The sequence below is a fragment of the Gadus morhua genome, chromosome 15 (assembly GCF_902167405.1).
Source record: "Gadus morhua chromosome 15, gadMor3.0, whole genome shotgun sequence".
Classification (NCBI taxonomy): Eukaryota; Metazoa; Chordata; class Actinopteri; order Gadiformes; family Gadidae; genus Gadus; species Gadus morhua.
Window position 1 is genome coordinate 22530837 of NC_044062.1, and position 12595 is coordinate 22543431.

The following is a 12595-nucleotide window of genomic DNA, read 5'->3' on the forward strand; positions in this document are numbered from 1 at the left end:
TTTATTATTTAACCAGGCAAAAGTCTCATTGAGATTCAGATCTCTTTTTCACGAGAGACCTAGCCAAGAGGACAGAAAGGAACAGACAATACATATGTTCCATACAAACAAAACACAATTAAAAGAAAGTTTGGGGATTGAAAGTAAGGAATTATACACGGGTACAATGTCTAATAAGTCCTTAAGTTATGAGCCAAAGGCATCAAATGAGATCAGTTCTGATAGTTTTAAGTCTTTCAGGAGGGTGTACCCTAATTAGGTGACAGTCACTGTTTGCCGTCCAGCTGATTTGTGTTCATGTGTGTGTGTGCTGACTACTTGGACTGCTGCTGGTGAGCTAATGTGTGTGTGTGTGTGTGTGTGTGTGTGTGTGTGTGTGTGTGTGTGTTCGTTCCAGCTGTGGACAGTGTGTTAAAGAGGATGACCATCATCGGCGTCATCCTGTCCTTCCGCTCCCTGGCTCAGGAAGCTCTCAGAGACGTAAGACACGGAGCACGTTTCTCAAAGTCCACTCTCTTGTTGAAAGTTGTGTGTTTCTGTACTCTCGCCCGTTATCATATGTATCCCTCTCCCTCTCTCCCTCAGGTGCTGTCCTGTCATATCCCATTTCTGGTCAGCTCAGTGGAGGATTTCAAAGACCACATCCCCAGAGAGACAGACATGAAGGTATGAAGACGCACACAGGGACACACACACACACATACACAAAGGGACACATATACACGGGGATAGACAGCCAGGCTCCACTCTTCCAATATGACCCTCCCATCTATTTTGTGTTCTCCTTGTCTCGGTGTAGGTGGCGATGAATGTCTACGAGCTGTCATCAGCAGCTGGCTTGCCCTGCGAAATCGACCCTGCGCTGGTCGTGGCCCTGTCCTCACAGAAAAGTGGTAAGACACACACACGCGTCCATATCCATTTCCACGGCCCTCCTCCTCGTATTCCATGGTTCAATTTGCAAAGTGAGTACTGCAACGCAGTTAGGTCAGCCGTACTTGCACTACCATTCAAAAGTTTGGGGTGAAATGTCCTTATTTTTTAAAGAAAAACACATTTTTTTCAATGCAGATAGCATTCAATTAACTAGAAATAGTATTTGATTGTTTATTGTTTAAAAGGGTCCCCATTATCTGTCACGAAAGTGGGACGAGCTAGTCTTCCTGGGTTCCACACAGAAAGACACAAAACATAACAATACACAAGATACAAATCTTAATTCAGTTAACAATGATAATCTAAAAGCAGTAAATTCAATCATCAGAAATTATTCAGAAAAAAGTTATTCAGTCATGGGTATTACCGTACAATAGTTACCGGTATTACCGTACAAAAGTTCTGGTCTAGACATTGTTAATTTGGTAAATTACTATTCCAGCTGGAAAGGGCTGATTTTTAATGGAATATCTACATTGGTGTACAGAGGCCCATTTCCAGCAACCATTATTCCTGTGTTCTAATGGTACATTGTTTAGCTAATCGTGTTAAAAGGCTTATTGATGATTAGAAAACCCTTGTGCAATTATGAAAAATTGTCTTGGTGACTCCAAACTTTTGAAGCTGTGTAGGTGGCTTTAGATTCTTGAAAGAATGAATCTGTAATGACTGATCTGTCGTTCCTCTACAGAGAACATAAGTCCAGAGGAGGAGTACAAAATTGCCTGTCTGCTGATGGTATTCGTGGCCGTTTCCATGCCGACGCTAGCCAGCAATGTCATGTCCCAGTACAGCCCTGCCATCGAAGGTAGGTGGCCGCGCGGACCGCTAATATATGGTTATTTGCTAATGAATTGACGTTACATTGACGTTGCACATTGAGCACCACGTTATACTGTTTAAGACCATGTTAAGTGGCAATCAGGCAAGCAGGAGTGCATTTATCTATTCGGTGTAGCGTAGCTCCTATTAAGAGGTCATCTGATCCTTCAGGAGACAATCGGATGACTAGAATAGAATAATAAAAACTAGAACTGCAAGCAGTTATGCAGGGGTCCAAGAAGTGTGCATTTCGCCGGCACAACGCGACAAGAAATGTGCGTTTCGCCGGCACAACGCGAAGCAAGTATTCAAAACGCTACCGTGAACAACATGTGGATATAAAGGTTTTGACTGTGGGAGCTTCGGTGTGGGAGTTATAGCCTGAAACGCGTTTTAAGAACATTCCATTGGCCAAATAGGAGATAGACAATGTCGTCGTTTTTTTGCACCCCCTTGTGGCGAATTTTTCCAAAGACAATTTTCATTTTCCAAATAACTCCCGCCCACATTAATAATTCTTGGCCATATTGTCTAGATAGACTAGGGATTGCCCCTTGATGGTTTCCCTGGAGTTTGAAGAACATTCCTCTGGCAAATGAGAAGATATACAATTTCCTCGTTTATTGCGCCCCCTAATGGCGAAATTTTCCGAATTTTTTATCGAACGACATTAAGGCTAGCCCCGACATGTGTGTAAAATGTGGACTCGATCCGATGTCTAATTTTGTTTTTTTTGGATTTTTGATTTTCCACGTCAAATTTAGCTAATAAACCAATATTCAAAACGCTACCGTTTCGTCGTCGAAAGTCGGATCAAAAAACTGTCTGAGGGTTTCTTTGCGTGTGCGTCTGAAGATGCCGTGAGCAAAGTTTGGTGTTGATTGGTCGAGAAATGCTGGAGGAGTAGCGAAAAAACAGTTTTGCGGTTTTCGCGATTTTGCGAAAAAAATTTCTAGACGCAAATGGGCGGGGCCTATGCCAAAAGATGCAGCAGACTCCAGTGCATCTGTGTGTTCAAGTTTTTGGACTCTGGGACGTTCGGTGTGGGAGTTATAGCCCCAAACGCGTATTCCCTGGTATAGCGCCACCTAGTGGCCGGCATGTCTGGATTTGGTCGTCTGCATAGTCTTCACGTACCTGGATCTAGTCATGTAATTGGCGTGTGTGCACCATTTACGGTTTGGGCTGTAGTACCACTTTCTTGGTAGGAAGTATAAGAACTAGAACTGCAAGCAGTTATGCAGGGGTCCAAGAAGTGTGCATTTCGCCGGCACAACGCGACAAGAAATGTGCGTTTCGCCGGCACAACACGAAGCATGTGTTCAAAACGCTACCCTGAACCTGTGGATACAAAGGATTTGACTGTGGTAGCAGTAGCGAGAAGTCAGTGTAGCGTTTTCGCGGCGAAATTTTGTAGAAGATATACAATTTCCTCGTTTATTGCGCCCCCTAATGGCGAAATTTTCCGAAATTTTTATCGTACGACATTAAGGTTAGCACCAACATGTGTGCACAATTTGGACTCGTTCCGATGTGTAATTTTGAATTTTTTTGATTTTTGATTTTCCACGTCTAATTTAGCTCATAAACCAATATTCAAAACGCTACCGTTTCGTCGTCAAAGGTCGGATCAAAAAAGTGTTTCATGCATTCTTTTGGTGTAGGTCTGAAGATGTTGTGTGCAAAGTTTTGTGTCGATTGGTCAAGAAATGTGGGAGGAGTAGCGAAAAAACATTTTTGCGGTTTTCGCGATTTAGCGAAAAATATTCACAGACGCAAATGGGCGTGGCCTAGGCCAAAAGATGCAGCAGACTCCAGTGCATCTGTGTGTACAAGTTTTTGGACTCTGGGAGGTTCGGTGTGGGAGTTATAGCCCCAAACGCGTATTCCTTGGTATAGCGCCACCTAGTGATTGGCGTGTCTGGATTTTGTTATCTGAGTAGCGGTGCCGATTCTGGATCTAGTCATGCAATTGGCGCGTGTGCGCCATTTACGGTTTGGGCTGTGGTTCCACTTTCACGGGGAGGTAGTATAAAAATCCTTACAAAAACAATAGGGATCCAACCTGTTGGCTTGGACCCCTAACTAGAACTGCAAGCAGTTATGCAGGGGTCCAAGAAGTGTGCATTTCGCCGGCACAACGCGACAAGAAATGTGCGTTTCGCCGGCACAACGCGAAGCATGTGTTCAAAACGCTACCCTGAACCTGTGGATACAAAGGATTTGACTGTGGTAGGAGTAGCGAGAAGTCAGTGTAGCGTTTTCGCGGCGAAATTTTGTAGAAGATATACAATTTCCTCGTTTATTGCGCCCCCTAATGTCGAAATTTTCCGAATTTTTTATCGAACGACATTAAGGTTAACACCAACATGCGTGTAAAACTTGGACTCGATCCGATGTCTAATTTTGGATTTCTTTGGATTTTTGATATTCCACGTCTAATTTAGCTAATAAACCAATATTCAAAACGATACCGTTTCGACGTCAAAGGTCGCATCAAAAAAGTGTTTCGTGCATTCTTTGCGTGTGCGTCTGAAGATGTCGTGTGCAAAGTTTGGTGTCGATTGGTCAAGAAATGTGGGAGGAGTAGGGAAAAAACTGTTTTGCGGTTTTCGCGATTTTGCGAAAAAAAATTATGGACGCAAATGGGCGTGGCCTATGCCAAAAGATGCAGCAGACTCCAGTGAATATGTGGGTACAAGTTTTTGACTGTGGGAGGTTCGGTGTGGGAGTTATAGCCCCAAACGCGTATTCTTTGGTATAGCGCCACCTAGGGGCCGGCGTGTCTGGATTTTGTTATCTGAGTAGCGGTGCCGATTCTGGATCAAGTCATGCAATTGGCGCGTGTGCACCATTTACGGTTTGGGCTGTAGTATCACTTTCAAGGGGGGAAGAATAATAATCCTTACAAAAACAATAGGGATCCAACCTGTTGGCTTGGACCCCTAAAAATCCTTACAAAAACAATAGGGATCCAACCTGTTGGCTTGGACCCCTAACTAGAACTGCAAGCAGTTATGCAGGGGTCCAAGAAGTGTGCATTTCGCCGGCACAACGCGACAAGAAATGTGCGTTTCGCCGGCACAACGCGAAGCATGTGTTCAAAACGCTACCCTGAACTTGTGGATACAAAGGATTTGACTGTGGTAGGAGTAGCGAGAAGTCAGTGTAGCGTTTTTGCGGCTAAATTTTGTAGAAGATATACAATTTCCTTGTTTATTGCGCCCCCTAATGGCGAAATTTTCCGATTTTTTTATCGAACGAAATAAAGGCTAGCCCCGACATGTGTGTTAAATGTGGACTCGATCCGATGTCTAATTTTGGATTTTTTTGGATTTTGGATTTTCCACGTCAAATTTAGCTAATAAATCAATATTCAAAACGCTACCGTTTCGTCGTCGAAAGTCGGATCAAAAAACTGTCAGAGGGTTTCTTTGCGTGTGCGTCTGACGATGCTGTGTGCAAAGTTTGGTGTTGATTGGTCGAGAAATGTGGGAGGAGTAGCAAAAAAACAGTTTTGCGGTTTTCGCGATTTTGCGAAAAATATTCATAGACGCAAATGGGCGTGGCCTATGCCAAAAGATGCAGCAGACTCCAGTGAATATGTGGGTACAAGTTTTTGACTGTGGGAGGTTCGGTGTGGGAGTTAGAGCCCCAAACGCGTATTCCTTGGTATAGCGCCACCTAGTGACCGACGTGTCTGGATTTGGTTATCTGAGTAGCGGTGCCGGACCTGGATCTAGTCATGCAATTGGCGTGTCGGCACCATTTATGGTTTGGGCTGTGGTACAACTTCTAGGGGGAGGTAGTATAATAAAAAGAAAAATCCTTACAAAAACAATAGGGATCCAACCTGTTGGCTTGGACCCCTAACTAGAACTGCAAGCAGTTATGCAGGGGTCCAAGAAGTGTGCATTTCGCCGGCACAACGCGACAAGAAATGTGCGTTTCGCCGGCACAACGCGAAGCAAGTATTCAAAACGCTACCGTGAACAACATGTGGATATAAAGGTTTTGACTGTGGGAGCTTCGGTGTGGGAGTTATAGCCTAAAACGCGTTTTCAGAACATTGGCCAAATAGGAGATAGACAATGTCGTAGTTTTCTGGCGCCGCCCTGTGGCGAAATCTTCCAAAGACAATTTTCCTTTGCCAAATAACTCCCGCCCACATTAATAATTCTTGGCCATATTTTCTATATAGACTCGGGTTTGCCCCTTGATGGTTTCCCTTGAGTTTGAAGAACATTCCTTCAGCCAATTAGAAGATATACAATTTCCTCGTTTATTGCGCCCCCTAATGGCGAAATTTTCCGAAATTTTTATCGAACGACATTAAGGTTAGCACCAACATGTGTGTAAAATTTGGACTCGATCCGATGTCTAATTTTGGATTTCTTTGGATTTTTGATATTCCACGTCTAATTTAGCTAATATACCAATATTCAAAACGCTACCGTTTCGTCGTCAAAGGTCGCATCAAAAGAGTGTTTCGTGCATTCTTTGCGTGTGCGTCTGAAGATGTCGTGTGCAAAGTTTGGTGTTGATTGGTCGAGAAATGTGGGAGGAGTAGCGAAAAAACAGTTTTGCGGTTTTCGCGATTTTGCGAAAAAAAATTCTAGACGCAAATGGGCGTGGCCTATGCCAAAAGATGCAGCAGACTCCAGTGAATATGTGTGTACAAGGTTTTGAATGTGGGAGGTTCGGTGTGGGAGTTATAGCCCCAAACGCGTCTTTCCTTGGTATAGCGCCACCTTGTGGCCGGCGTGTCTGGATTTTGTTATCTGAGTAGCGGTGCCGGACCTGGATCTAGTCATGCAATTGGCGTGTCGGCACCATTTACGGTTTGGGCTGTGGGCCCACTTTTAGCGCGGGAAGTATAATAATAACTAGAACTGCAAGCAGTTATGCAGGGGTCCAAGAAGTGTGCATTTCGCCGGCACAACGCGACAGGAAATGTGCATTTCGCCGGCACAACGCGAAGCATGTGTTCAAAACGCTACCCTGAACCTGTGGATACAAAGGATTTGACTGTGGTAGGAGTAGCGAGAAGTCAGTGTAGCGTTTTCGCGGCGAAATTTTTTAGAAGATATACAATTTCCTCGTTTATTGCGCCCCCTAAAGGCGAAATTTTCCGATTTTTTTATCGAACGACATTAAGGCTAGCCCTGACATGTGTGTAAAATGTGGACTCGATCCGATGTCTAATTCTGGTTTTTTGGGATTTTTGATTTTCCACGTCAAATTTAGCTAATAAACCAATATTCAAAACGCTACCGTTTCGTCGTCGAAAGTCGGATCAAAAAACTGTCTGAGGGTTTCTTTGCGTGTGCGTCTGAAGATGCCGTGAGCAAAGTTTGGTGTTGATTGGTCGAGAAATGCTGGAGGAGTAGCGAAAAAACAGTTTTGCGGTTTTCGCGATTTTGCGAAAAAAAATTCTAGACGCAAATGGGCGTGGCCTATGCCAAAAGATGCAGCAGACTCCAATGCATCTGTGTGTACAAGTTTTTGGACTCTGGGACGTTCGGTGTGGGAGTTATAGCCCCAAACGCGTATTCCCTGATATAGCGCCACCTAGTGGCCGGCATGTCTGGATTTGGTCGTCTGCATAGTCTTCACGTACCTGGATCTAGTCATGTAATTGGCGTGTGTGCACCATTTACGGTTTGGGCTGTAGTACCACTTTCTTGGTAGGAAGTATAAGAATAATAATCCTTACAAAAACAATAGGGATCCAACCTGTTGGCTTGGACCCCTAACTAGAACTGCAAGCAGTTATGCAGGGGTCCAAGAAGTGTGCATTTCGCCGGCACAACGCGACAAGAAATGTGCATTTTGCCGGCACAACGCGAAGCAAGTATTCAAAACGCTACCGTGAACAACATGTGGATACAAAGGTTTTGACTGTGGGAGCTTCGGTGTGGGAGTTATAGCCTAAAACGCGTTTTCAGAACATTCCCTTGGCCAACTAGGAGATAGACAATGTGGTGGTTTTTTGGCGCCGCCCTGTGGCGAAGTTTTCCAAAGACAATTTTCCTTTGCCAAATAACTCCCGCCCACATTAATAATTCTTGGCCATATTTTCTATATAGACTCGGGTTTGCCCCTTGACGGTTTCCCTTGAGTTTTAAGAACATTCCTTTGGCCAATTAGAAGATATACAATTTCCTCGTTTATTGCGCCCCCTGAGGGCGTAATTTTCCGAATTTTTTATCGAACGCCGATAAGGTTAGCACCAACATGTGTGTAAAGTTTGGACTCGATCCTATGTCTAATTTTGGATTTCTTTGGATTTTTGATTTTCCACGTCTAATTTAGCTCATAAACCAATATTCAAAACGCTACCGTTTCGTCGTCGAAGGTCCGATCAATAAACTGTCTCACGATTCCTCTGCGTGTGCGTCTGAAGATGTCGTGCGCAAAGTTTGGTGTCGATTGGTCAAGAAATGTGGGAGGAGTAGGGAAAAAAGAGTTTTGCGGATTTCGCGATTTTGCGAAAAAAAATTATAGACGCAAATGGGCGTGGCCTATGCCAAAAGATGCAGCAGACTCCAGTGAATATGTGCGTACAAGTTTTTGACTGTGGGAGGTTCGGTATGGGAGTTATAGCCCCAAACGCGTTTTCCCTTGGTATAGCGCCACCTAGTGGCCGGCGTGTCTGGATTTTGTCGTCTGCGTAGTCCGAAGAGATCTGGATCTAGTCATGCAATTGGCGTGTCGTCACCATTTACGGTTTGGGCTGTGGGCACACTTTTAGGGAGGTAAGAATAATAATAATAATAATAATAGGAATAATAATCCTTACAAAAACAATAGGGATCCAACCTGTTGGCTTGGACCCCTAATAATAATCCTTACAAAAACAATAGGGATCCAACCTGTTGGCTTGGACCCCTAACAAGCGTTTGCAGGCTTTTAAGTGAGTGGGAGGGAAATGATCCACCTGCTTGTAAGAGTAACGTAGTGCACTTGCGCCCCCTGCAGGCCACTGTAACAACATTCACTGCCTGGCCAAGGCCGTCAACCAGATCGCTGCGGCGCTCTTCACCATCCACAAGGGCAGCATAGAGGACCGCCTCAAAGAGTTCCTGGCGGTAAGACCCCCCAGTATCCTCCTACCATCCATCTTCACTCATATATGGAGAAGAACAACCAATATTTGTAAATAATAATTTATTTTCTGCATGCCCTGCCTTCAGGTGCTATTGCTCTGTCCCTTCACAAAAACACACTTTGAAGAAGTGCTATTTGAACATGTGTGTTTTTCATAAGATTTGATTTGACATTTTTATTTCAGATATGTAAGGAACATGTCATCAAATGACAGAAACAAAAACAATGCTCGATTTTTCCTTCTTAACACATTTGAAAAGGAGTGGGAAGAAGTATACACTTGTTTAGTCCCACCCCCTTTCATTAACTCATACAATAATTATAATCTACTACCCGTTTCCTTTACTTAAATTAAACTTGCAATTAATTAATGTGTGTGTGTGTGTGTGTGTGTGTGTGTGTGTGTGTGTGTGTGTGTGTGTGTGTGTGTGTGTGTGTGTGTGTGTGTGTGTGTGTGTGTGTGTGTGTGTGTGCAGCTGGCCTCATCCAGCTTGTTGAAGATTGGCCAGGAGACGGACAAGATGACGACCCGCAACAGAGAGTCAGTGTACCTGCTGCTGGACATGGTGAGAGCAGCACATGATATAGTCCACCTCCTATACCGACTCTTCAGCTTGGTTTGGATGAAGGTTCATAGTGGCTTTTTTGTTTTAAAGCAGGATTAAGTGCAAAGCAGCTTTTGTTAATAAAGGCTTCAGAAACAGGAGGAAATGTGAACAAAGCAGTCAAGCGCTTTCTTCTGTTATGTGAAAACAATAAATAAATAAAGTGTAGAGGGAAAGAGAATGAGATTAATACTGGTCAGGTTCACCATGGATTCAGAGACTCTACTTTTTCAAAAATTCTTCTCAATGACACACAGATGGTCAGTGTCTGTGTGTCATTGAGTCTAAACCAAGATGCTCACCGCGTTGGTTTGTGTTGTCGCCTCCTTCAGGCCCTGATCATGTCGTCGTTATTAACCTTTCATCAATGGAGACCAAGGTTTATGCTCGCTGCTTTTTGCAATCCTGAGCGCCTAGCTCTGCTAGCAGTGTGTCGTGGACTCCGCCAGTTGTCACCTCAAGAAAGGAGGGTCATTGTGTCGGGGTTGGTGTTGGGGTTGGACCAGTGGGTTTACGTGTAGACACCCTAGGGCTGCTCGGCTACAGCGCTGCTGTAGCCGAGCAGCCCTAGGGTGTCTACACGTAAACCCACTGGTCTAACCCCAACACTGGTCGCGTCCCTGTGGGCAACGGGCCCCTAACGGCTTGTTGTGTTTCAGATCGTCCAGGAGTCGCCCTTCCTCACCATGGACCTGCTGGAGTCGTGCTTCCCCTACGTGCTGCTGCGTAACGCTTACCACGCCGTCTACAAGCAGAGCATCAGCGCCAACGCCTAGATGCACCCGCACGCACGCACGACAGGCCCGCCGGGCGGACACACACACACACACACACACACGCCCCCGCAACATCAGGCTCACAGAAATGCACAAAACAGCCTTAGTGCAATTTGTGTGGCAAAAAAAATAGGAAATGCGACACAACGCACTACACACACTCCATACTACGCCAGCCATTGGCACGTTTGAACACTCTGACCCCACTCTGACCCTTCCACACTACAGTTTACTACATGGAACGATCGCGACGGCAGGAGAAGGGGGGCCGCCTCTATTAGACCCCCACGCCCCCGAACACACACTCAAAGACACACACAGACACACACTACCATTCTGTGTACAACGGGGCGTTGACACACAACTTCATAAACACACTGTTGACAAAAACATTGACCCACTAAACGACCCTCAACAGCACACTGACAAGCTATTAATGCGAACTCCCCCTGAACACTGAGTCCCACACAGAGCTATATGCAGACACTACACAAACGCACACATTTTACACACCCAAACGGCGTATTAAAGCGGGCGGGCGCCTTGGTGTGGAAACGGTAACACTAAAAAACAGCTGGAAATGAGTTAGGGGGATCACGATCTTTGTTGCCAAGGGGACCATGACCATAGCAACGCGTATACCTTAACCATAGCTGGTTTAAAATGAACAAATATATAAATATAAATATATATATATAGTTGAGAAACTAAAATATTCCTTTTACTTTTCTTTTTTTGTTTTGAATTGAGGTGTTCAGAAGACTTGCTCGTGGTTTTGGATTTGGATGATTTTATTATGTGAATGGGTGTGATGATGTGACGTGGGGGTTATGCTTTTATTTTGAAGAGTGTAATGATTCCTGTATTGATAATGAAAGACTTGTTGCTTGTAACTGTACCGTATGTAAACACATGCACATACACGCACACATACACACACACGCAGACACTAACTTACTGAGAACACTAGAAGTACACCCGTACAAACTCTTCCGACATTTCATAGTGAGCATACACATTTGTTGTAACATGGTGGTTTTGTTTTTCTTTCCTTTTTCTAACTAGTAATAACTTTTGTGGGTAAAGGTATGATATCTGTATTCTGCTTTGATGTGAACTAAACATGTCTGTTTTTACTGATTATGTTTTTGTTTTTATGATGATGATAAATGATTAGCCAAATGTGTCAAAACTCCAAACTGTGTACCAGGGCCTCGACGCGACGTGTGTTATGGGGTGATCTGCCTGGTGGTTGGCGATACGGCCATAGTGATGGTCCCGACCATCTGGGGGCCTGCTCCTTCACCACACGGCCCAGATTAGGCTGAGAAGAGAATGCAGGCGCCAACACTTTGTGAACCTGTCTGACGCGTTGCTGAGCAGGTGACCTGCGGGCTCGTGTTCAGCCCAGTCTAGCGTCACCATAAGTGTCGATATTATTTTTATGATCAAGCGTAGGGTGGGGTTGTGTCTAAGCATCACTGCTAATGCAACATGTTTCTTTAGCAGGGGCTCAGCCCTCTGTTTCTAAAGGGAGGGGAGCACACTGCAATATTTTTACATGCATTTAAAAAAAGAAAATAGTGGTTTAAAAGTGTTTTGCATGTGTTGCTTTTTTTTTTTTTTTTTAAGAGTTAACACTAAAATCAATCTTAATAAATATTCTGTTAAAAAAAAATAAAGAATTTGTTTAGGTGTTTTGCACATCACTCAAATATAACTTATTTGACCCATGGTTTGTGATTGACAGAATGCATACAATCGACAACATGCAGACCAACACCTGAAATGTCCAGATGGCTGATGAGTTTGATGTGAGCCAGTAAAAGATCGACTCATTGACGCAGACAATGGCTCTTTTCAAAGTCCAAGACCTTGTGGGATCATGTCATCCGTTTCACAGTTTCCATGTTGGGGAGAGCAGGAAAATAAGCTTTTCCTGCTATTCCATGCTGAAATTATTCCCAGAGGCTGGACGGGTGTCTGAGAGCACAGACTGTTTTGGAAACAGCAATTTGGACATCCCCCTCCCCCATTGCACCTATTTGGACACGACTATTAACCACCGGCTTGATAAAAACAGACGGGCTGGTACAGAGTTAATGTCTCTACATTTTGGTCTGCTTTTAAATAATCGTATGCATGGCAAGGGCTACAAACAGACGCCCTAATCCATGTCATGTGTTGGTCCTCTACTGATGGTTATTTTCTTACATGACATCTGTCCGCTGATTGAAAGCTTGCTGTTCTCATTCTAAATAACATAACATTCCATAGTGGTGTTTAGTAATCTGTACACTTACTCCGGATCCAACATTCATTTTCTATGCCCACGATACATCGAAC

At 44.2% G+C, this 12595-nt stretch overlaps 1 protein-coding gene across 4 annotated transcripts in view; it reads left to right on the forward strand.

The window, feature by feature from the left end:
• Positions 1-11958, forward strand: part of nckap1 (NCK-associated protein 1) — a 35223-nt gene extending 23265 nt beyond the window's left edge. For all 4 annotated transcript variants that reach the window (XM_030379101.1, XM_030379102.1, XM_030379103.1 and 1 more), the window contains 7 exons: positions 398-480; positions 586-666; positions 800-893; positions 1628-1744; positions 8740-8849; positions 9345-9434; positions 10133-11958. In XM_030379101.1, coding sequence (XP_030234961.1) covers positions 398-480; positions 586-666; positions 800-893; positions 1628-1744; positions 8740-8849; positions 9345-9434; positions 10133-10249 — 692 coding nt within the window. In that variant the 3' untranslated portion in view covers positions 10250-11958. The remainder of the gene's footprint in view (positions 1-397; positions 481-585; positions 667-799; positions 894-1627; positions 1745-8739; positions 8850-9344; positions 9435-10132) is intronic.
• The last annotated feature ends 637 nt before the right edge of the window (positions 11959-12595 follow it).